Source organism: Colossoma macropomum, unplaced genomic scaffold (assembly GCF_904425465.1).
Source record: "Colossoma macropomum unplaced genomic scaffold, Colossoma_macropomum, whole genome shotgun sequence".
Taxonomy (NCBI): domain Eukaryota; kingdom Metazoa; phylum Chordata; class Actinopteri; order Characiformes; family Serrasalmidae; genus Colossoma; species Colossoma macropomum.
The window spans coordinates 11,510,474-11,536,517 of record NW_023494804.1 but is presented as its reverse complement, the minus strand read 5'-3'; the positions used below and the strand labels follow the sequence as shown (position 1 = coordinate 11,536,517).

The 26,044-nt window shown below is 37.8% G+C and overlaps 1 protein-coding gene across 1 annotated transcript in view; it reads right to left on the bottom strand.

The window, feature by feature from the left end:
- Positions 1 to 149: 149 nt before the first annotated feature.
- Positions 150 to 26,044, bottom strand: part of LOC118824526 (huntingtin-interacting protein 1-related protein-like) — a 34,972-nt gene continuing 9,077 nt past the window's right edge. The window contains 23 exon segments of the mRNA XM_036594750.1: positions 150 to 262; positions 1,053 to 1,421; positions 3,560 to 3,621; positions 3,919 to 4,042; positions 4,182 to 4,287; positions 6,602 to 6,702; positions 6,787 to 6,849; positions 8,831 to 8,861; positions 8,995 to 9,053; positions 9,138 to 9,248; positions 10,764 to 10,900; positions 11,538 to 11,645; positions 12,546 to 12,632; positions 12,746 to 12,893; positions 13,841 to 14,035; positions 15,488 to 15,598; positions 15,785 to 15,979; positions 17,380 to 17,490; positions 18,900 to 19,094; positions 19,180 to 19,281; positions 20,903 to 21,019; positions 21,124 to 21,212; positions 25,010 to 25,193. Coding sequence (XP_036450643.1) covers positions 254 to 262; positions 1,053 to 1,421; positions 3,560 to 3,621; positions 3,919 to 4,042; positions 4,182 to 4,287; positions 6,602 to 6,702; positions 6,787 to 6,849; positions 8,831 to 8,861; positions 8,995 to 9,053; positions 9,138 to 9,248; positions 10,764 to 10,900; positions 11,538 to 11,645; positions 12,546 to 12,632; positions 12,746 to 12,893; positions 13,841 to 14,035; positions 15,488 to 15,598; positions 15,785 to 15,979; positions 17,380 to 17,490; positions 18,900 to 19,094; positions 19,180 to 19,281; positions 20,903 to 21,019; positions 21,124 to 21,212; positions 25,010 to 25,193 — 2,814 coding nt within the window. The 3' untranslated portion in view covers positions 150 to 253.

Sequence of the window (26,044 nt, the reverse complement as noted above, 5' to 3'; positions counted from 1 at the left end):
AGAATTGGTAATGAAACAGAATACTTGCAGTCAAAAATATCTAAATCATACAGCATAAGGCAAACTACAGAGATTTACAAAATATTCATATCAGAAATAAAAGAAAATACATAGCATTGAATGTCTAAAACCTCCATTTTAAAATTCTCTCTGAATGATGAAACATGAATGATAGCTATGATGACAAATTGAGGTGTAATACAAAGGATGTTGATGTTCAATAATAATGGGTCCTTGTCACTTCTCAAGGGCTTCACCTAAACTGTACAGGGGTAAAATATTAAAGAAATGAATGACAGGTTTCAACATAAATGCAACAGCATTATCCACACATTAAACTGTGTTTTAACTTAAAAATGAAGTAAAAGATCTGCCTTAATATTCTGAGTTAAGTGATCTTACAATAGTGAGTTAATAGAACAACAATCTGTATCTGTATCTTCAATGAACTTAAAAATTGAAGGGTAACCAAGATACCTAGAGTACTGTGCAAAAGTTAGAAAGCATTCTTCATTTATTTAATTTCCAGTCAAAAGTTATTCATTTTTTTCATAAGTTATTCATTTTTCAGGAGGATATTAGATATAAAACAATCCACTTACAGAGAACGGAAATGTGGAAATCAGGCAAATCAGCTGCTGGTGTACTCAGAGCAAGGGACTGGCCATTACTAAGACCAGACCTCAGCTAAATGTGCCTCTTGGATTGTGAGAAGCAGAAAATACAACTAACTTCCAAGACTGAACTTTGGAGGTGTGAAAAAAATACCTTTCTCTAAAAAACTGAAATCAAGTCTCTCAAAAAAGAATTGAGTGTGTAATAAAGGCAAAGAGTGGACATACTAAATACTGAAATACTTCTTATATCATATTAGTTGTTGAGGCTTCTGTGTAATTTGCTGTTAAATATTTTTTCTGCTTCTTTCCTGACACTAAAAAATTAATAAATGAAGTGTCTCTGACTTTTGCACATCACTGTAATTTTTTTTTATAATCAAAACACTAATTTAGTTGTACAGAAGTAGAGCAGGTGTTGCACAAAGAGATACTTACTGCATTCTTAAGGAGGGTGCCAGATCTGTGGAAAATGGACCTTTTAGAGGATGTGCTTTTAGGAGGCTCTGGTTTAGGTGGCTCACGCAGTGATGGTTCAGGCAGTGGTGGTTCGGGCAGCGGCGGTTCAGGCAGCGGTAGTTCGGGCAGCATTAGAAAAGGTGGTTCGGGCAGCGGAGGTTCAGGCAGCGGTGGCTCAGGCAGCAGTGGGTCAGGCATAGCTGCAGGTAAGACACTGACAAACCTGTCAAAGTTTCTCTCTACAGGCTGATCAAGAGGCACTCCAGCCAACTCATAGTGCTTTTTCCTTAGCTCCCCCAGCCGCTGACGCTCACTGGACAACTTAGACTCTAGCTCCAGCACTCGAACCTGCAAACAGATGTTACGACAGATGGACAGCCAGATAGATCATTTATTAATTATGATGAAAAAAAGGAGTCACAGCAGCACATACACAACATATGTCATATCAAAACCTCAGTCATTTTTTTCTCCTAGTTTTCAACACCATTTGAAACATTAGCAGCCTTTATATTGTATGAACATTTCATGATGAAAGGATCAATAGAAATGATCCTAAAGTACAGAATATGATTATATTAACATACATTTTTCCACAAAGTTTGGCCTTTTTGGAGATACAGGCTCCTGTTTTAATATTCTTCGAAATTCCCTTATGAAATTAACCTTGGACCTTGGAATCCTAATGGCATCCTAAGGGCTATTCAATTACTAAATTAGCTCAAGTTATGTCATTATTTGAGCTCTTGAAGAGGCAAGGGATCTAGTCAACATAAAATCACTGCAATCTGAGGCAAGTACCTTTTCAAGGTTTATTAGCCATATCAGTCAAATACTTTAAAACTTACTTAAAGCTAGATTATGTCAGACTTGGTGAATGACATGTCTTCCAAAGATGTCAATCAGGAATGTCATTTTTCTTTAACAGTATAATGCTGATTTTGCGTTTGAGAAGTAAACATTGAGCTGGATATTCTTTTTGAGTCTGAGCATGTGACATTAATATGTAAAGATGTATGACATGGTCCGAAAATGTCCTGCAAAATCCTACCCGACGCCTCTGACTATTAAATGACTATTCCAGGCTGTACAGGGTGACAGCAGCACACCATATCGCTGCTGTCTGAAGAAAAACTTGTATCTCTATTTTTATCTTCCGTCTTTCAGTTTTTGACATAATTTAAAATTACCTGTTAACTTTTACATTGTGTGTAAATTTAATGAAGAATGGACCAAAACAATCACCCCAAAATAACATGGAAAAACCTCTGGTTCCACTGACTTCAAGTAAAAGTAAATTTTTTTTTTAAAGTGGCAGATTTTCATCTCATGTCTCAGTAACGCTATTTCTTTCAATTTTAACAAAAAGAATCTGGAGCTTTAAGATTTCAAAACATTCAATTTGCTATGTTCAAATTTGACTTTAGGTAGCAAACTGCTTCATCTGTTATACATGACTACTAATAGAACTTCACTACTTTAGTCAGCTAGCCTCCTAGTAAGTTAAAGCTACACAAAAAAGCTAGCTACAACAAAAAGAAAGGCAATGCACCATGGTTTTAAACTAAAGCTTACAGGTTGTCAATTGATCAATTGATCAACTTTTACGTTCTGACTACTCAAAAAATAACAAATTAACAAATTTTGCATGACATAGCTAATTAGCTCACTGAGGCTAGCCTAGCCAGGGGCAAGTGTGTCCTAACTGACCTCTGCAGCATTCTGTAGCAACATGCTCGTATTAGGAACTCAGTTTTTCTCATATGGGAAAAATTAATACTATTTTCAGAAATCGCTGCTATCGAGCCCTGTGGTGAACTAACATGTTCCAATACATTTATCCTGTGTAAATTTCCCTCAAATTTCACTGGATCTTCTGAGATCATTAAGAAACTGAATATTGCTACCCATACTGCAATCATGCTACCACTGAAATGGCATTGCATCAAAGTAAGCCTTATATTAAATTTTAACACTATTAAAAAACAACATCAGTGAAATAAACTGTAGGCTAAAACTGCCAAAGCAACTTTACCACATTTGACAAAGCTTGTTGGTTTGTTTACGCTATTTTGGTGAGGTTGCCAGTCAACGTGCTAAAGTGTTAGCATGCATGTAGCAACACTCACAACCTTGTAAATCAGGGGACCTAGTAATATCGTGAGGAAAACTGTATAGCAGCTAAATGTATCAGGTTTTGTTTACCACAGGACACGATAGCAGCAATATTTGAGAACGGCACTAATTTTTCCCATAGAGAGAACCGGCTTAGACCTGGAATTCCTTATATGAGCAAGACCCCAAATACAGAATGAGGGCATGACTTCAGAGGTCTCTTGAAAAATTCTCTCCTGTTTGTCTCCTACTCTTAGTACTGTAAGTGTAATAAAAGTGTGCTGCACTTCTGAGTGATGAGTCAAAGTTTATAATACGTATGTATTATAAAATTACTGAAACAGGCCAAAAGAAACGTTGACTGAATTTACCTGAGACTCCATTTCCTCTGTCTTCAGCTTGATCAGGGAAATGCCTGAGAAATCCATGGGGTCTGTGGGGAGGCATTACATAGAGTTACCTAAAAACCAACTGAATTATAATCAGTGCACATTAATGTTAAATGCTTCTGCTTTCATTTTTACAAAAAAAACAAATCTCAGGCTTACTCATTTTACCCCAGCTATTACAAAAAAACTTTGAAAACATGTTGTCCAGGCACAAGTAACTATTAGTTCTACTGTAACTTTTTAAAACACTGAAAATGTACTCTGCTATTTTGAAACTATATGATTATCATCATATCTCAGAAACGGTCTCATTCATACATAAAACTTATAATCCTACTCACTCTTATCTTCAATCTGCATCTGCCCAGCCTTAGTTGAAGTTACGACGACCGCAGCCATATCATTCACATGACGTGAAGCCTGCTGCAGTGTGTGAAGCTTCTTATTGCTTCGGTCAGCCTTTACCTGTAATAATATATGGCGGACAATATGACCATACATCTTCACGTTCAGCCTAACTGATAAATAGCATTGTCAAAAATCAGTACATAAACTGTGCTTGAGCTGTAGTTTGAGATATACAATATTACAATGGGATTTTTACCTTAGAGGCAGCCACTAGTTGGGCAGTGCTAGCAGCGATCTCATGGGAGCACACGATCAGCTCTTCATATTTGCCTCGATCTGTCACTACTTTGTCAGCGGACTCACTAGATAAGAAGCATATACCACAGTTACACATGTACAGGGTGTGTGTGCATCTGAAATCACACTTAATGTACACTGTTAAAAAAAACAGTAAAAAGTCTGCCAACAAAGTTGCAGAAGAAATCTGTTAAATAACAGTTATTTCTCTACATTTCTGATATTGGAATCTTATCAGTATTGGCAGATATTTACTTAAAAAAACATCGCCCTTGGACAGATGTTTAGATTTGACTGATATTTCAAACTGGTATTTGATGTACTTCTAAAGAGCAAGAGAATGTTTAGTTAACACTGGACGACTGTGCTAAAATCTGCATTTGTAACCCTACAAAAATAAATAAGTTTCTCCCTAATACTAATCCAGTTAGATTTTCTAAATGTTTATATATCGGCATCTGTATTGGCATTGGTAAATATGTACATGAAAAATACTGGATTTTGGCACCAGCCCACAACTGCATCCCTATAGAAAACATATTTTTTTACATTTTTTTACTCCCCACACACTAGTTAGGACTATATCATATGCGATGCTGCTAACACATGCTCTGTTGGGCTCCTGGACACAGATACCCACAATCTCCCAATGCTGACATGAACCCTTAAATACTTTAACCACTTAATACTATGAATACTGCTATTGGGGGCTGTTATTTTGATGACACTGACTTATTTCACCAGATAATCTTGTAAATTGATATTAAAATAAGCATTAATTACAGTGAATTGTCAGTCATCATTTGAATTTTTGTTAATGGTTATATATAAAACATGAAAATAATTGCAAAATAAAAAAAAAATTATTAATGAGTATGGTAATTGGCTGTATTATTATTCCACTGCCAACTGTGCTGACGTGTGATTTATTCAATGAAAGCGCAAAAACATTTGCGCAAGCAGCATAATTAGCACAGTAGCTTCACTTGCATTGCATATGGCTACATACATGCTACAAGCAAGCTAACACTTCTGTGCACTGATAAGATGTCGCATCGAAGTAAATCCACCATAAACAGAGTGTTTAAAGGACTACCTGTTATCTGAAAAATCAAAGAATGAAAGTTTACCCTATTTAATCTTTAAACATTGTGTAAAAATAAATAAGGAAAATAAATCTAATATTTAGGCTATATGGACATTTCACATGAGCCCCATACAGAACCCAGAAAAGCAAATAAAATTATTTTATAAAGTTATTTTACAAGATGAATGACCCTCTTCTGCATTTCCACCTGTATTTTCAAGCATTTATGCATAATGTCTTCAAGATTAATAAAAACGTACATACAGTTTGGTGTGTCCAGACTTTTGAGTGGTATTGCACATAAAGAACTCAAACCAATGTCTATACAGACCATCTTTCAGAATTAGTAAAAAAAATAATAAAAAAGCAGTTAAGTATTAAGACCTTAGATAACTACAAGGAATGTGTTGTAATCTTTTTAAACTCATATTAAATATACACAAAATCATTATCTATGGTACTTTCTACTAGGAGGTGTCTGTCCCAAACCCTACCCCCTAAATTCTAAAGTATGAAAATAATGCTAGCTTTTTTCATGATTTATTGTATCTTTTTGGTTTATTTTAATGTGAAGTTAGAGTTTAAAAATAAAACAACTTTATTCAAAAAATGCTGTACCATGTTTTCATATCAATACCGACACACAAAGAGTGTTAGCCCATAAGTGGAGCCTTATTTTAGCCACACCCCTGCATTTTAGAGCAGGAAGTGAGACTGTATCCCTGTCCCCCTGCCACATGGTGAGTAGATAGATTGTTTTGAAGTAAATGTGTCCCAAAGTCTAAAAGTCAATGTGTAACATTAAGAATTGTCACTACAGAAACACATTTTCTGCAATTAAGTAAACTTGTTTGTGTGTTTTAATGAACAACATTATGGTTTTCTGTGTGTACAATTGTTCAAAGCTGTGTTTGCTAGTTATGTACTGGCTAGCATTTTTGAGTTATGCTCAAAATGAGCTAAAATTGTCATTTCCAAAACACTCTGGAACATTTGATGCAGTTTTGGTAGTGTTATGGTTGTTTTGGTAGTGACAAAATTCAATGTTCAATCCTTTAGTTTAATAAAATAATTCAGGTATAAGGTCACTCAAAGCAAAAGGATAATAGTATATTAGTGTAATATCCAAGTCAGTTAAAAGTGAAATGTGTTTTGAACTCTTTGTAGCAATTTAGTAGAGTGATCCATATAAAACATTCTGTATATGCAAATAACCATAATTTCAACTTATCTGTAATCAACAGGTAAAACCAAGAGATGCTACATTACTATTTGGAGAAAAATGGACTTACACCATCTGTGTGGCTGCCCAGCCTACAGTCTTGGAGGCCGAAATGAGCCCTTCAGTCCAGCAGGAATTCTTGGCGTAGAAGTCTTTCACAGAGCCAACTCCCTGTGGAGAGGAGAGGTCAGTGAGCAGCGTCTACACAATCCCAAATGTGCTAGTTATGCTATGCAAGTATTTGTCCACACCTACCCGACCACTCTCCACAATGTCTTTCTGTAAATCAGTGGCAGCAGTTACCAGCATGTGTATGGCCTGTGGGAAAACACAGTCAATCAGCTGAAATTCACAGAAAGGGTGTGATGACAGAATATATCATCACAATTAAAGCAATTGTCTGATCCCAATGCGACCCAGCTGCTCACATCGGTTTCGGTCAGATTCGTATGTCATGTCCCAACTGTGTGTGTTGGGCTCTGGTTCCCACAGCATCTTCCACTTTTAACAGATTTGACCCTACTTTTAGATTTTCCCCTTACTTTAATCTTTCATTACCTAATCTAGCATGGTGAACTCACTCATACAGTCAGTTTAGAGCAATTGTGGGAAAATGGATGTGTGGGAAATAAAACATTGCACTGATCTGATTGATCTTCCTTTTAGACATTTGTGTATTTTTTATTTTAATTTGTTTTATATGATTTTTAAAATTTTATTTATCTATGATCTAATAATGTTGCTACACAGTATTTCTGGCACTATCCTTTTGTTGGGCACTTCAGACACAATTTTGTTGAACTCAGGTCAGTTTTGGACTGCTACAGCTGGGGCTCGGACATAGTTCTCAGTTCTTAAGCTGTTTTTGGGTTCTGACCAAAATTTCAGGCCCAATTAAAGCTCCAATCACAATATCTGAAGACATTTTTTACCATATATAATATATATTACAATATTTACTTTTTCAAAGTTGGAGCAGACAAAATACACCAGCAAAAAAACAACATCACATTTAAAAAATGGCTGTGAAACACTATAATCTTTTCTAAATTCAACATTTCAACGCTGTATGAAACAAAAGAAATGCTCCAATATTCTTAAATATTCTTAGTTTTGAATGCTCCAATATTCTAAAAAAAAGGTGCTTAAATTTGAATGGAAGTTAATGTAAAAAATATTTTTTTTCCTTCTCACGTAAAGTTACTATTTTGTAGATAAGATGTGTTTTGTCATTACAGGAACAATTTGCAAAAATAAACTATTTAAGAAGTGATGACGTTAGGAAACATAATATATACATTTTCATAGCTATGCTGATGACATGCAATTATACATTTCGATTCCCTCTAATGATCAAGACAGGTTACCAGCTGTGTGTCAGATATTTCTCAGAGGATGTCACAAAATTTCTTATAACTTAATGACGGAAAAACTGAAACACTGATATTTGGTCCTAAAACTCAGAACACAAGCAGAGTTAGTTACTGTAATGCTTTTCTTACTGGACTTCCTAAGAAAACAATACATCTCTTACAACTGGTACAAAATGCATCAGCACAGATCCTAACAAAAACAAAACAGAGAGATTATATCACTCCCATATTGAACTGCACTGGCTACCTGTATCTTTCAGGATAGATTTTGAAGTTCTGCTACTAGTTTTTAAGGCTCTAAATTCTCTTAAAGCTCCACTTACATCACAGAGTGTCTGTCTGTTTATGTTCCAACACGTAATGTTAGATCTGCAGATACTGAATGTGAAGAGGCCTCATTCAGTTATTATGCTGCTAAACTGTGGAACTGTGGTTCACCTTCTAACAGATAGTCAAGCTCAGTTCACACATTTAAGAAACATTTGAAAACGTATCTCTTTTAACTTAGCATTTGATTAAAAATCTCCTTGTTATTTCTTTTTAACTCAATCTGTCATTGTCTTTTTTGGTATGGTAGAACATTTCACCCATTTGTAAAGCACTTTGAGCTGCCACCGGTATGAAAAGTGCTCTACAAATAAAGATATTATTATATTGATATTATAAAGTAACAGGAGAGAAATAAGGGTAAAAATAAATGAAATGAAAGAAAATAATGTGATGGATTAACAGACTGACATCCAATCAGGTGCTTGGATACGGTTTATGCAGTTAGTATACACTGGTAATTATATACAGGCTCTCTATAACTCCTCTGTCTCTGAGGATAACATATAGTCATATTGCCTGCTCTTAATTCCTACTTAATTAACTCCTCTGAGAAAAGTCAGCTGTATTTCAATGCAAAAGGACTGGCAGAGACTTACCTTCATAAGATCAGAGCAGGAACCAATAATGCTGCAGTAAAGGGAAAAAGGGAAATGACATGATATAGAACATACATACAAATTCATTTAAATCAGTACAGAGTGAAAAAGTATATGGATTTTGTATGATCAATGACAGTCATGTGGCTACATCCCAATCTAACCTTTGGTTAACCTCCAGTTTTACTCCTGATGTATCTCTTCTTGCCTGGCTTAAAATTTCCTATAAAACAAAAACATCATCTTAACACAAATGTAAACCAATATAATATATATATATCTTAGTGCAACCTTGCAGAGCTCTTACGTCCATTCTCAGCACAGCTTCCTCAATAGCCGTGGAAGTAGCAGCCATCTCCATATCCACCATGTCGGCCAGTTCCGCTTTCTGAATGTCTGCGTCTTTGTGCCGCAGGTCCTGAAGAGAGCAGTTCCTGATTAGTCCACATATACACACAGAGCTCATATACACTACTGTTCCAAAGTTTGCAATCAATTAACGTATTGATATTGTTGTTATTTTATTCAATTACAAATTACACAGCGTATACTGAAATATCATAAACTAGACACCAGAAGAAGACACTTCAACATAATATGTTGGGAATTTGGGGTTCATGTTCAGGGATGTGGCCAGAATGTTTACAACGGTGTGGCCAGGTTAGACCCAGTATTTTAATAAGGTCACAAACTACTTGGAAAAAAACAGAAAGAAACAGTTGTCAATAAGGTTTGTCTGCACTTATATTAGGCCTATATGATCAAAATAGCTGGTTTATCACATTTCCAAAAACAGCTGAAACTGATTTTGTTCCTGTTTTTGATAAGGTTCAGTGAAAAATATTGTTAGTTTTGTTCCTTGCATCATTTCTACTGCTAAATACTGCATCATTGGTTATAATCATGTGATCCACAGCACAAAATTAAATAAAAAACTGTACTATATTGATGTAGAAATTTATTTAGGGGCATTTAACGATGTTTCTCTAATGCAGAAGTCCAACTAGATCACTACTTCAAGCAAAATGAACCAGGCTAACGTTAAAGATTTGACCAGTATTCATTTATCTGTTTTCTCTTCAAAGTAGCCTATCAGAGCAATGACAAGCCGATTATCATCTGACTCTTATAACTTACAGGTAACTGCTCTGATGGCAGATTTTCACAGTAACATGTAAACATGCGCACAGAATAAGTAGGACAACATTTCTCTGGTGATTGCTTTATTGATGACAGATGACTGTCTCACTTTGTATAACTGGGGTGATCGTACATTATGCCAGGTGGCACCCCTGGCCACCCTTGGCTACGCCCCTGTTTAGCTTGAGTGCATGGAACCAAAAATAAATGCTGATGTGCTCTGTAACTTGCTTCAGTATGAGTCACTGCTTTAATTGCCTGCAGTCTGAAGTATCTCCAGGAGGGAGCGTTATTAGCATGCAGGTCGCCATGAATGCACATTTGCATTATCATCTATTAAAACAACAGGTGAAGTAGTTTTCAAAAGATGTTGGGTTACTCAGTGTTATCTATATTTTTATTAAAGGATTTCATGAAAACATGTTCATGAAGGATAGAAAGTAGGTTTAAGATGCAGCAGATCACGTGTATTGGCTGCGGGGGGGGGGTGATATAATCTAGAAAATATTGTGCTAATTATTCTTATGCATTGCCCCAGCCTATTTGATTTAAAGTTTTCTGAGTAACAACAACAAGTTGAAGAGTAACGTACTGCATTATAATAGAGATGCACTGAAATTGCATGTCACAAAAATTGTTTGGTCAAAAATTACATTCAAGGTGCACTAAAGCTGTTCTGGTAGCTCAACAACCAGTAATTTAATGTTGTTTTTTCTGACACTGATCTGTGTATTAATGAAAAAAGTGAGTCCAAACTTTTGAACAGCAGTGTAGGCATGCCCAGAACACTCACATGGCCTTGGTTGAGGATGCGCTGGATCACATAGCGGATGGCGGTGGGGTCAGCCCGCTGTAGGGTGGGCTTCAGCTTCAGCTCTTTGAGGAACTGGAGGCAATGGGTAGCGCAGTCCCTGCAGTTATCTGTCAGCCCTGGAGAGAGATGGGAAACAAGGTATTCCTTCTCCTCTAAGCCAAATCTAACACATCTGTAGCTATTAATCAGTGGCTCTTTGTTATTTTAGTAAACTAGGTAAGTATCTCTGTGTAAGACTGGCACATAAGCCTGCATAACCAGCAGCATGGCAAAATATTTGTCAGTATGTAGTGATTTATTCAAAACCATAAAAATGATTCTAATGATAGCTATTGTTATGGATTATTTTATGTAGATGGCGTTTATTATAACTATCACTGATTAAAGGGGCACTATATAAGATTATGTGCCTTTATCTTTGAATTGAAGACACACTGAAATGAATGTAAGGGAATGGAGAGCTTCTCTCAAATGGTCTTCTCTTGCCTAAGTGGCTCACTTCCAGTGGCATGCTTTGGAAGGCAAAAGCTCGGGGCTTGGGAAGAGGTCTGATGCACAGCCCATGTCATAAATTGCATGCAATTACAGATTTCCACCAGAGAGGTCTCCAAATTCCCAAAACTTACACAGGGCAGCTGTAAACATTGCATAACTCAGTTCACACTGATATGTTTCATGCTTCAATGTGTGCATATTTATGTCATGTTTTATGACTTTTGTGTTTCATGCTTGTGTATGCGTCTGTGTTCTCACGGTCAGCTTGGTCAGTGGGAACAGAGTGAGCAGTGGCAGCTCCATTAACAATAGTGTCCGCTGCAAGGTGAGAGAACTGGGTCACTGCTCTCAACAACCCGCTGGCATCTGAAGGGAAGAGTGAAGCATGTGAATTTATGCTGTTCAATCCCATCTGCTATAAAACATTAACACTTTAACCTTTTAAAATCCAAGGCTTATCACACCCTAAGGCTTACTATTCAGTATTTACAAAGAAAACAATGCAAACTCACTGAACTATTCTTAAAGGCAAATTTAGCTGATTAATTTAAATGGTTAAGGTGTAAACAAAGTCATTCAAAGTGGTTTGATGTAAAAAGCTCCATTCTAGAGTAAGAATTGTTCACAGTGCTGATGATAGGAGCCTGATGTCTGAAGAGTTTAATGCCTGTAAAAGCTACATGTTTCTACATGCTACATGGCATAAAACTTATTTTTTTAAATCTATTCATGGCAGAAAGTTACATGCGGGGTGATGAGGATAAAAATAAAAAGTCATCAACATAACATACAAAACTCAGAAGACACATGTGGACTCACTAGTTGTTTTGGATAGTAAATAAAATGGCTAAATTTGTATTGAAGACATTGCGACCACTGGTTCCTATCACCACCGCGGTAAAGAAATCAATCATGTTCTCTATAATGCACCATTTCACATTTAAACACTCTGAATGACTTTGTTTACATCTCAGCGATTGAATTATGCAGAGATTTTGAAAAAAATTGCTGGAATTCCACTTGACCTGCCAGGTTCTAAACTTTCAATCGATGTCAAACTTGTGTTTGTAAATAGAAGAGAAAAAAACATCATTTACATTTTTAGCACATTTTTGTCAGTGCTTAATAAATGCTTAATAAACAAACATAAAGCTGCTTGAAGCTGTGAATGTAAATCAAATAGTACAGTGAATATTTTGAATAGTAAGCCACTCTCAACTTCTACCGGTTAAGAGGCCAAACATAGTTAAACAGTTGGATCCTCACCGTCCATGTTTCTCAAGTAGCCAGCATGGCTCTGCTGCATCTTGTCAATGGAGACCAGGGTTGTTTCAGCTCGGTTGATCAAATATTCTGGTATTCCAGGTGTGTAAGGAGAGATATTAAAGTTAGAAAAGACCATTTGACTTTTGTAGAAAGTCCTATCTTGGGGTCTTTATTTTGACGTTAAATGGAGGAAGATGTACCTGGAGTGGAAACACAACGCACATGCATGGGGTCGTCCACTTTGGCCACAGCGTCCAGTATGATGCCCTCAGCCTCCACGACAGCACACTGCAGCAGACAGAACTGCTCCTCCTGCAGCTTCTGCTGTAGCATAGACTCCCGACTCGACTGAACACACACACAGCCCCCTCAGACCATCTGATACAGAGTTTCATCTGATACAGACTTTCACAGTGTTCATATTGCAAACCTCACTGCTCAATTGTTTCACATAAGAAAACCACACTTGTGATGGCATTACAGTTGCATGGCTGTGTAGAAAATATGTATCCGATTTGTAGCCAAGGTGATGTGACCTTAATTAGAATGATCAGATTGGAATTATCATTGTTTTTGAGCTGGCAATGGTATTTAATCATTAAAATTCATTTTTTAAATCAAATTTTCTCAATCTAATTTAATTGGGGCCAATTTTACCCACTAGCTAGGCCTCCCTCAATCACCTGATGCTACCAAGAGAGGATACAGGGTAACACGTGCTTTCTCTGAGACATGTGAAGCTGATCACTACGTCTTTTCAAACTGACACTACAGCAACATGTGCAATGACAGCTCAAAATGCTTGGAGAGGAGGACAACGATTACTGGCAATTCTGTTACGCCAGCTTTGGGAAGCACTGTGCTGAGTGATTGGGGGACAGAGAGAGGACCATCCTACCCACCAAGAGAGAGACTCTCAACCATGGATGGGTGTGAAATGCCAGGAATGGAACATCAGCGGCTAATTTGGAATGAGTGTCAGTGAAAACAGCAGAGTCTTTTTTCACTGAGAGCTAATAAGAGCTAATAATGTATGCTACGAAGACATGTGCTGCTCTTTTGTTAATTTGTTGTTGTAATGTGAACGAAGCCTTATGCAAAAAATATGATTTGTGCCACTTTAACCCTGTAATGTGAACGAGGACTTAGGCAAAAATATGATTTGTGCCACTTTAACCCTGTAATGTGAACGAAGCCTTAGGCAAAAACTTGGATTTTTCTCACTTCAACCCTGTAATAAACATTACCAAAACATTATACACAGTGTTGCTGCATGTCTGTGGTATGACTCTGACCTTGGCCTGCAGCTGGCTCTGCAGGGAGCTTGTCTCCCGCTGGCTCCTCTCTCTCTCCTGTACCAGAGTGGCCTGGTGCAGCTTAGCAGCCTGCCGCAGGGTAATTAGCTCTGCCTCCTGCTTTTTCACAGAGTGCAGCAGCACTTCCTTCTCCGCCTGCAGCCCCACCAACACACTGTTTATCTCGTCTCCTGCCTGTAACGCACACCATAGGAAAGTTTTTGAGTGTATAGGTTACACTGTTCTGTAAAAAATGACCAATTTTTAAATACAAGCAGGCCAGTTTAAAAATGGATAGTGTGTGTAAATCCTCCACAATATGAAAGCATACTAAATCTTCACTGACACAACTTTTGAGGATAAAGATTCAAATCTGAGGCAGTAAACATGGTTTCTGTGCTGAGCTCTTGCAGCATTATACTGTCCTTGTTACTGGCAGAGGCTAGAGTTTACTTTGAGAACAGACAAAAACAGCTGCACACACAACAACAAAAGTTCGTTATCCATGGTATCCAATTTGCAGAGGATGCAGACTCAAATCAGAGTGAGTGATGTCAAGTGACTGACATGGGGTGACATGAAGACAGAATGTAGCCCGATCTGTGGTGTGTTGAGCCAAGTTATTAGCCTGCAAAACTAGCGCTAGCATTTTCAGCAGCACCAGAGACATTACAGAGGTGGAAGCAGTTTACTTGTTGAAAAATGAATAGGAAAGCTCACAATGCTCAACATGCCATTTGTTTATGGGGCTACTCCTGGCCTTCAGTTAAAAGATCCGATCAGCTTGCTGGTAAAGCTGCCCTTTTTTCTGAGTTATTTAAACCAAACACTACAAACTATTCATGCTGTTTTGGTCAGATTTTACCCATGATTTCAAATCTGTTGAAACTTTAATGTGGCATTCAGTCTCAGATTTATAGTTCTATCTCTATGTAAAAAAACAGGTGCCTGGTCTTGTATGACTAGAAATAATTGCCAGGAGGCATAGCCAAGACGGCCGCTGAGGGGACAGACTTCTTCTCCGAACTTTGGCGCCACTGTGCATTCCTTACAACTGTTCAACATTTAGCAATACTTGTTCCACTTATGTTCAACAATAAATGTGCGATGATTCACTAGTTTATTTCCTGATTATTAATGTTACATTGAGATCAGACTTTCGTTTCTGCATAAAGGCCTATTTCCCAATTGCCAAAAGCAAAAGCACAGGATGTTGAGTGGTTTTGAGAACGACAGAGTTTGAAAACCGGGAAGCAAGGGATGATTTGCATATTCGTCCATATTCATAAATGTTCACATTCTGAATGAGTATTAAGGTTTAGGCATGCTTCTACTCCATATTTAGTAGTTTCCTGGGCATACAAATATTAAACAATTTATTATTCAACATAGATTACTATTTATGGTTTAAACTGTTGCCTGAGTTGAATTAAGAGAATGCAGTCAAAAAGCTAATGTCAACAGCATGAAAGTTAAAATTTGTGCAGTATGCAGTGAGAGCAGACTGGTCACCATTAGTTTTCATACATAGATGGCTATTGCTTTAACTGCAGAGTTAAACCACCTGAATTATGTATGATGCTGTAAGTACACATTTTACACTGGTGATGGTCCTGCCATTGCCAGGCAATGAGAAAAAAAACTTACCATTTCCTTATTGTTAAGAGCACTTTGGGCACTGAACGCCTCTGCTCTCCTCTCCTCTAACTCTCGTTTCAGTCTGGCAATCTCCAGCTGCTGATCCTGCTCCCTCTGCAGCTGTTAATACACATATTGCAGAGCGGTCAGTGAAATATCAGACACTTTATCCCTTCAGAAAGAATCTCTTGCAAAAGAAGGCCAGTTTAGGAAGTTCAGCTTATTCACAGTTCTTCAATTACTGAATCCCAGGTATTAGATAAGGAAAACACTAAATGGAGTCTCTGTGTGCATGAACTGTCGTACTATTTGTTGCAGCTGGCTCTGCAAGGAGCTCATCTCTCTCTGGTTCTTCTCTCTCTCCTGCTGCAGAGTGGTCTGGTGCAGCTGAGCAGCCTGACGCAGGTTAGCGAGCTCAGTCTCCTGCTCTTTCAAAGACCGCAGCAGCATGTCTTTCTCTGCCTGCAGCCCCACCAACACACTGCTAAGTTGGTCTCCTGTCTGCAACACAGATGCACACACAGTAAAAACAGTCAAATTAAACATGAATTGAATTAGTAAATAATAATAACAATAATGTATGGCGTCTAAAACAGCTTAGGTTAACTAGAATGAGAGGCACTATATGGCCAAAAGTAAGTAGACACCTAACCATCATACCCATATGAGCTTGGCGGACATTCCATTCCGAAACCATTGAACATTGCGTTGCCCCTCTCTCTCCTTTGCAGCTATAACAGCCTCCACTCTTCTGGGATCTTCTTAAGATTTTGCAGTTTTTGGAATTTGAGTTCATTTGGTCAAAAGAGAATTTGAGAAGGCCAGACAATGATGTTGGATGAGAAGGCCTGGCTCAAAAACGACATTCCGATTAATCCCAAAGGTGTTCAGTGGGTTTAATATCAGGGCTCTGTGCAGGCCACTGGAGTTCCTCCAAACCAAACTTGTCCAACCTCTCTTTGTGGACCTCGGGGCAAGTCATGCTGGAACTGGAAAGGCCCTTCCCAAAACTGTTGCCACAAAATTAGAAGCATATAATTGTCCAAAATGTCTTTGGATACAGTAGCATTAACTTTACCCTTCACTGGTAATGAAGGGCTCAAGGCCTGAAAAGTAGTCCTAGACCTCCACCAAACTTTTCTCTTGGGACCTTGCATTCCATTAGGTAGCGTTCTCCTGGTTTCTGTCAAACCCAGATTCGTCCATCAGACTGGCAGATAGTGAAGTGTGATTCATCATTCCACAGAACACTTTTCCACTGAATCCGGAGTCCAGTGGTGGCATACTTTACACCATATAGTTGATGCTTGGGATTCCACATATTGGTCTTATGCTTATATGCGTCTGCTTGGCCATGAAAACCTATTTCATGAAGTTTCTGATGCATAGATGTTGTGTTAATGTTTGTTCTACCTCTTTGTGGCTACATTTATACACCTGTTAGCAATGCATGTGGCTGAAGCATCTGCACTCAATAATTGAGAGGGATGCCCACATTTGGCCATATAGTGTAGAAACACACATGGATATATAAAAAAAATTAAGTACAAATTACAAATGCAAATGATAGCTAGCTCAGTTTGGCTCCTTTTCTCTTACTGAAGGGGCGAGGAACAGCACAGATGTATTTATAAGCCTTGATTAGTGACCAACAGAACATTGATGAAAACATAACAACACAAAATCATAAATTTTGTCAAAACAATGAGACAGAGAGATACAGCGATGCCCTACAGAATTTTACATAACTTGACAAACAACATATTAGATGCTAGTTTTATGCTGGAATGCCACTTTACGTGCATGTCTGTAGGATCTTCAGGATTCAAAAAAGCACTGTGTGTGTTTTGTGCATGCATGTGTAAGAGAGGGAGATAGAATACTCATACAGCAATACCTACCGCCTCTTTACTCTGCAGAGCAGTCTGGGCACCAAGTGCCTCTGCTCTTTTTAACTCCAGCTCTCTCTTCAGTTTGTCCAGGTCCAACTGCTGCTGCTGCTCCCGACACACCTGTTGAGGCACATGCTTAGTTACTTTCCCAGCCAGTTAATATTTTGGTAGACACTGCCTTCTTGTGGTGGCCTGGTTGGTAAGACTGGGAGTTTAGCTGTAATAAACTCGAAGTACATTTCTGTTAAGTGTACTTCAGGCCAGAAATAAGGCTCAAGATAATGAAATAGGGCAAAATATTAGAAACTGGAACAGGTGGGGCTCGAAGGTGTTGGGTTTAATTGCCAATTAGGGAATAAAAGGTTATAACCTAGTAACAGAGGGTACACCAGTGATTGCTTTAAAGTTGGCGTGGTGGCACCACATTCCCTTTCTATCCCTCACCCCAGAACAATGACATGAAAAGGAAATTCCACTGATTTTTAATTTTAAATTGTTGAGATGTGAACAAAGTCATTCTGAGTGGTCTGATGTGAAATTATCTATTTTAGAGAAAGTTACCGAATTGTTCGCAGTGGTGGTCACCAGACATCTGCAGTGTTTAATGCCTCTAAAAGCTTCCTCACATAAAGTTACTACATTAAATGGTTATGAATACACTGCCTGATATCCAAGACATTGTTTTATGACAACTTTGAGATAAGGTTTTGGCCTAAAACATATTTTTTAAACACATTCATGGCGGAGAGCTACATGCAGGGTGTTGTAAGGTAAAATAATACTAAAGAGAATTTTTCAGCTACATTTCAGGCTACAAATTTATAAATATGACTAACTAACTGTTTACAGTTATTTGCCATAATGATTATTTAACAAATAATTCAGTAATAATGACCAAGTCTGAATGGGGGAGGACTTAAAAGAGCAGTGTATAAGATGGGGTGATTTTACAGATTGCAACCAACAGAAAACCCCTTCCTCATCCCTCTTTCCAAGCATCTAGTGAAATCTACGGGTCACCCTCGCGTGCTTTTGCTTGTGATAATTAATAAGCATTATCCTCCATTTGTCAAAATTTGGGTTCTAGAACTTCTCACAACACAAAATGGTTAGCTAGAACTGTCAGCCACTTCAACATAAAAATGCGGCATTTTGTTACTGAGTTGCTACTCTTTGAGGACGCATAATTGTTTCAAGATGAGTCATTATTTTAAGACAATAAGCCATACTAAATGAAAACATTCAGAAAATGAGATGTTATTTTGTCATTAAAATTAAAAATTTGATAGATAAACATAGGCCAAAATTGAATGCACTGCTGCCAGAAATGGGGGGCAAAAACATCAGGCAACTTTTCCTCACCTGACGGAAATGGGCAAAGATAGCAACTATATTAATTGTACTTAATGGTTAGTTGGGCAGGAAATGAAGTTAACAAAGGATGATCTCTGACTTTTGCACAGTTCTGTACATGGATAAATAAAACTGATTCACAGTTTCTGAGTTTATAATTCAGGTGTTGTACCCACTTTGTCTTGCAGCTGGCTCTGCAGGGAGCTCATCTCTCTCTGGCTCCTCTCTCTCTCCTGCTGCAGAGTGGTCTGGTGCAGCTGAGCAGCCTGACGTAGGTTAGCGAGCTCAGTCTCCAGCTCTTTCACAGAGCGCAGTAGCATCTCTTTCTCTGCCTGCAGCCCCACCAACACACTGCTCAGCTGGTCTCCTGACTGTAAGACACGGGACAGGAATATGAGACAGTGTGACAGATAAACTTTGGTGGAAGATAATCTATAAAGAGACACTGGGACAAACCTTTTCTTTGCTCTGCAGAGCAGTCTGAACTTGCATTATTTCAGCTTTCCCACTCTGCAGCTCCTGCTTCAATCGCACAATTTCCGCCTTCTGTGATTCAGCCTAAACGTAATAACAAAGCAAATCACATATGTTTAAATGTGTAAACAGTAATCTATGCAGAAAGGCAATGTAAATAAATTATTATACATAATTCCTTGCTTTTTAAATGGCACTAAATCAATAGTCTGAAGTTTGTTTCTTTAGCTTTGTGCTGGAGCTACATGGCTAATGTAGTTGAAAGTAATGAAAGCTTATGACCACCAATAAGAACTGTGTGGACTACATGACTAAATCGTCAAATATTTGTCCAAGTCAAGTGGTGAAGTAATCTCAAGTATGCTTGACTAATATAGCATCTGACACTGTATAACATGTTATCTATAAAAATGGGCAAAAGTACAGACACAAAAAGGCTACATGCCATGTGCCATTGGTCATTATTTGAGAATTTTGCTATCTTCAGGAATTTGGCTATTTTTTGATAATAAAATTCATAGTGCCTCCTATTTTTTAATTTTGCATGTACAGTCTATCGAACCATTTGTCAGGTCATAAAACTTTTTAAATATTGTTAGAAGTGTCTGTGAGCTGAAAATACAAAGAGAAAAAAATAAAAGATTTGTGATTGTGGTTCTTTAGATGGCTTAAAGGGGACCTACTTTGCATTTCCAGTTTTTCCCTTTCCCTGATTGTATAACTTTTTGTGCATGTAAATGGTCTGCAAAGTTATAAAGCCCAAAGTACATGCCAGAGGGAGAAACTCTCTCCTACAGAAACTACCTTTCTCTGTCTGAAATGCTTAGTTGGAATTCCAGCCCTTTTCCTTTGATACAAGGTGATGCAATCTCATAACACAATCCTAATTGCCCGCCTGCCAGCAAGCTCGGCACACCCTCACGCAATACACATCAACTGCTGAAGGCCGTGAAGAGTCTAACAGAGTGTTTCAGACAGAGGATGAATGTACAGTATGAGAAAAATAATGTGGTTTTGAAACATTGAAGCATGTAAAGCTATTCTAGTAGACAACAAAAATTTAATTATGAACACTGAAAATGAACATAACAGGTGATTTTGAATACTGAGAAAAAATTTATGATCAGCATAAGTTGGCCATATTTTATTGACTCTCCTTTTGGATCCATGCTTATTGCTAAAACTAGACAGGAATTGTGTGTGGATGTTTCCTCAGAGCTAAGACAAGTCCTTGAAATTATTTTTATTATTAAAATTAAAAGGGCTTTTACTATCGGATGTTAATGCTTGAAAACAATTGAAATTGAGAGAATGTCATTTGTAATTAATTTTTTTATTTTCATTGTTTTTTTATATTAGTTTATCTGATCTATTGCACTGAAGCTCTGCTGCAGATTCACAGCTCTCCGGCAGTCATCAGCGGTCCACTTCAGGTTCTAAGGCAGTGGTTCCCAAACCTGGTCCTGGAGTACCCCCTGCCCTGCACATCTTCGTGTTATCTCTGCTCCCAACACACCTATTCCAGTTAATCGACTCATTAACAAGCCCTTTGCAAGATGAAGTGGGAGGGAAAACATGATGTGCAGGGCAGGGGTACTAGGTTTGGGAACCTGTGTACTAAATACCGAATGATAGGCTACTGACTGGATGTGATGGTTGTGACCTGTCAAAACAGTGAAATTTGACAGTAATAAGAAAGTTCCACCTTTGTGTACTTCTCCTGCCTGAGCTGCTCTAGCTCTTGTGCCATCTGCTCTTTGGTCTTGATCAACTCCTCCTGGGTTTGCTGAGTGCTGGACAGCTGCTTCACCATGTCTGCATTCTGACAAACAAACCAGAGGGTTACACAGGACAAGAGGAAGGACCCCTAGGCTGACTGGAAGTGTTTATTAGAAAGATGTTACCCCAAAAATAAAGATTGAGTACTTTTCTCATGAGGTCGGCGTGTCTGGTGACCAGCTCAGCGTGTTTCTCTTTAAGCCGGGAGAAATGCATCTGGGCGGTTTGAGCCCGGCCTGTAAGGCAGACAGAAGACTGAGAGAAAAAGCCCCAAGGACATCCACACATAGCAATATTAGTCTATTAATAAAGACAACAAGGCCTGTTCTGGATTCTAGAAGGGTAAAGAGATAAACCTCCTAGATACACCTTGTCCAACTTACAAAAAATTAAAATGTGGATGTGACAGGTCATTTCTCTCGGCAATCATTTTCATAACTGTCATAACTGTACCTGAAACAACTATGACTAACAAATCAAATAAACATGAATTCATCAGAGCTACACTTCTCATGCTGAGAACTTTTTCTGTTTTATTGCTACCAAACTGCACTCTTTTCTTCATCTGCCCCAGTCTCAGCTCCCTTGCTCTTCTTTAGCTCTGCCTCCTCGTTATCTCCACCTGTGTTTAGTTTGTAACCTTGTCTCGTACCATTGTTCCCAAGCATTTGTACTTTTGTGTCTGTATTTATATTATTTACAGTCATGGCTGAAAGTGTTGGCACCCCTGACATTTTTCCAGAAAATGAAGTATTTTTCCCAGAAAATTATTGCAATTACACATGTTTTGTTATACACATATTAATTTCCTTTGTGTGTATTGGAACAACACAAAAAAAACAAAGAAAAAAAAGCCAAAAATGATATAATTTTACGCAAAACTCCAAAAATGGGCCAGACAAAATTATTGGCACCCTCAACTTAATATTTGGTTGCAGACCCTTTGGAAAAAATAACTGAAATCAATCACTTCCTATAACCATCAACAAGCTTCTTACAGCTCTCAACTGGAATTTTGGACCACCCTTCTTTTGCAAACTGCTCCAGGTCTCTCATATTTGAAGGGTGCCTTCTCCCAACAGCAATTTTAAGATCTCTCCACAAATGTTCAATGGGATTTAGATCCAGACTCATTGCTGGCCACTTCAGAACTCTCCAGCGCTTTATTTCCATCCATTTCTGGGTGCTTTTTGAAGTATGTTTGGGGTCACTGTCCTGCTGGAAGACCCATGACCTAGGACGCAAACCCAGCTTTCTGACATTGGGCCCTAAATTGGGACCCAAAATCCTTTGGTAATCTTCAGATTTCACGATGCCTTGCACACAGTCAAGGCACCCAGTGCCAGAGGCAGCAAAACAACCCCAAAACATCTTTGAACCTCCACCATATTTGACTGTAGGTACTGTGTTCTTTTCTTTGTAGGCCTCATTCTGTTTTCGGTAAACAGTAGAATGATGTGCTTTACCAAAAAGCTCTATCTTGGTCTCATCAGTCTACAAGACATTTTCCCAGAAGGATTTTGGCTTACTCACATACATTTTGGCAAACTGCAGTCAAGCTTTTTTATGTCTCTGTGTCAGCAGTGGGGTCCTCCTGGGTCTCCTGCCATAGCGTTTCATTTCATTCAAATGTCAGCAGATAGTTCGCGCTGATACTGATGCACACTGAGCCTGCAGGACAGTTTGAATTTCTTTGGAACTTGATTGGGGCTGCTTATCCACCATCCGGACTATCCTGCGTTGCAACCTTTCATCAATTTTTCTCTTCTGTCCACGTCCAGGGAGATTAGCTACAGTGCCATGGGTTGTAAACTTGGACAAAGGAACATCAAGATCTCTGGAGATGGACTTGTAACTTTGAGATTGTTGATATTTTTCCACAGTTTTGGTTCTCAAGTCCTCAGACAGTTCTCTTCTCCTCTTTCTGTTCTCCATGCTTAGTGTGGCACACACAGACACACAATGCAAAGATTGAGTCAACTTCTCTCCTTTTTATCTGGGTTCAGTGTGATTTTTATATTGCCCACACCTGTTACTTTCCACAGGTGAGTTTGAACGAGCATCACATGCTTGAAACAAAGTTATTTACCCACAATTTTGAAAAGGTGGCAATAATTTTGCCCAGCCCATTTTTGGAGTTTTGTGTGAAATTTTATCATTTTTGGCTTTTTTTTCTTTGTTTTTTTGTGTTGTTCCAATACACACAAAGGAAATTAATGTGTATAACAAAACATGTGTAATTGCAATAATTTTCTGGGAAAAATACTTCATTTTCTGGAAAAATGTCAGGGGTGCCAACACTTTCAGCCATGACTGTATATAGTATTTATAATTTATAGTATTTATATCATGTTCCTTGCCAGGCATTGTTTCAGTGTGATTTTGTGTTCGTTCATATTGCTTTTGTTTGTTTCTTTGTTCTTTTTTTCTCTTCATGTTTTCTAATTTTTGATTTCCCTTTTTGTTCATTATGAATATTCCTATGCTTTGTCTCTCATCTTTCCCTGAGACACCTGTTAACCTGATGTTTAACCCCTTAATATGCAGGCTTGCTTTTATTTATTGATTGATTGATTGATTGATTGATTGATTTGGGACAGTGCTTGTTAATTAGCATAAAAGTTCAAGTTTTATCCAAATTATTAATTTTCTGTGACCTGATGTTTTAGGCAAAAACTAAATTAAAACAATTTACCAACGATTTATTTAGGAAATATATTTACATATATTTCTGATATATAAGTAAATATGAAAAATTCAAGTATTATGTATGTGGATATATTTCAATATACTGACCTTTATATGCATATATTGGCATATACAGTTGTATGCAAAAGTGTTGCTGTTTTGCTTATTTTCTAAGTAATAACACATAAAATTTGGCCTGTGCAAAAGTTGGCACATTTTGTATTGTATTCTAATTGTTTTCCAATATTTTAAACTAAGCAAATAAATGTAAATTGTGCCCTAAAAATGCAATGTATGAATGTGTTCCCTGTAGAAGATGCATTAACTTGTTTTCCTAACAATAAAACATGTCATTTGACCGGGGGTATAGAAACTTTTGCCTCCTAGATACACCTTGTCCTACTCACAAAAAATTAAAATATGGATGTGACAGGTCATTTCTCTCAGCAAATATATTTACATATATTTCTGATATACAAGTAAATATGAAAAATTCAAAGTATTACAAATATGTGGATCTATTTCAATATACTTACCTTTGTATACATATATTGGCATATACATTTGTATGCAAAAGTGTTGTTGTTTTGCTTGTTTTCTGAGTGATATAACATAAAATTTGGCACATTTTGTATTGTATTCCAATTGTTTTCCAATATTTTAAACTAAGCAAATAAATGGAAAATAAATGGAAATTGTGCCCTAAAAATGCAATGTATGAATGGGTTCCCTGTAGAAGATGTATTAACTTGTTTTCACAATAAAACATGTAATTTGACCAGGGGTATACAAACTTTTGCAAACAACTGTATGTAAATACTTAAGAATAGCAGACTTAAATATATTTAACACATACATAATAAAGCATCATATACATTTCAGTTGTATTGCATAATTAGGTAATTATTACAAAACTATTTGCAAATTTTGTATTGGACTGATTAATGGAATCTTGCAGGTTAAGAGGTTAATAAATAGTCATAAATTCACTAAGCTCTTTTCATTTTTTTTATTTCCTTTCCGTTTTGTGGACTTGTAGTCCTCAAAATAAGTACCAGCTCCCTGATGTTTTTCTGTGTTGTATTTCTTTAGTGATATTTCCTGCACCGCGACCCTATCTGGACTAAGCGGTTAACGATGATGATGATGATGATGATGATGATATTTCCTGCTTGATAAAAATGAAAATGCCCAAGTCCTTCCCCAATCCTTCCCCTGTTCAAGATCCAACTATATGTTGAGAAAAACACCTTACACGTCCTCCCACAGAGCACCCTGATTATGCCAAAAATGTGCTAGCTTCCATAAGACATAAAAGAGCCAGAACTGTCTGACAAGCACTCACTGCCTGCATCATCTGCTGAAGCCTGTAGGCTGGCAGCCACAGCACTCTGGGTCCTGAGAGACTCCACCTCCATGCGGAGATGCTCGTTCTCCACTAGGGCCATCTGCTTATGGGTGCGCTGCTCCTCCAGCTCTGCTTCCAGCATATTCACCTTCTCCTTCAGCTGGACCACAGCACGCTGGGCCTGCAGGCAGGTATAAACACAACTTTTAATTAAACCTCATTTAAACGGCTATTTAACAATGTCATAAACTAATGCACTATATATGACGATAAGCAGGGATGCACAATGATATAATACCGTCACTAGCAGATGCTTAAAAAAATATTGGGTTTGGATGATTCAATTTGAACAATATTTCATTTCATTTCAATATTTGATGACATGTTTTTTGGATTCTGGAACTTTTAGGGGATGCTGGGCTATTAGGCTAAAATGTCTACATTCTATTAATTTTACTTTAAATGTTATGTGTATCTGTTATGGGGCAGTCGTGGGCTGGAGGTTAGGGAACCAGCCTTGTGACTGAAAGACTGCTGACTTGATCTCCTGAGCCGACAGGACATGACTGAAGTGCCCTTGAGCAAGGCAGTTAAACACCACCTGCTTCCCGGGCACTGTGGATAGGGCTGCCCACCGCTCAGGGCAAGTGTACTCACTGCCGGCAAGTGTGTGTATATGTGGATGTTTCACTGCATGGATGGGTTAACTGCAGAGGTCAAATTCCTCTTTGTGCAAGCGCAATTGGTCAGTGGTTCTAAATTCTAATACTAATCCAGGTGGATTTAGTCCCAGTTTCTTTATTTTAAATAATTCCCATTTTGGTGCATCACTATAAGTGTTTGATATTCCATTGACATTCCAGCTAAAACCTTGATACCATTAACATGTTTTGATGTACTTTATTATGTGTGGGTTTTTGTGGATGCTATGTTTGGCTTCATGTTTATTCTATATTTTTGTTTACTTGTAGATTGTCAGTTTGGCTCCTCCCTTGAAATCTGGCTTATTGGCATATAATGAGACCAATAATA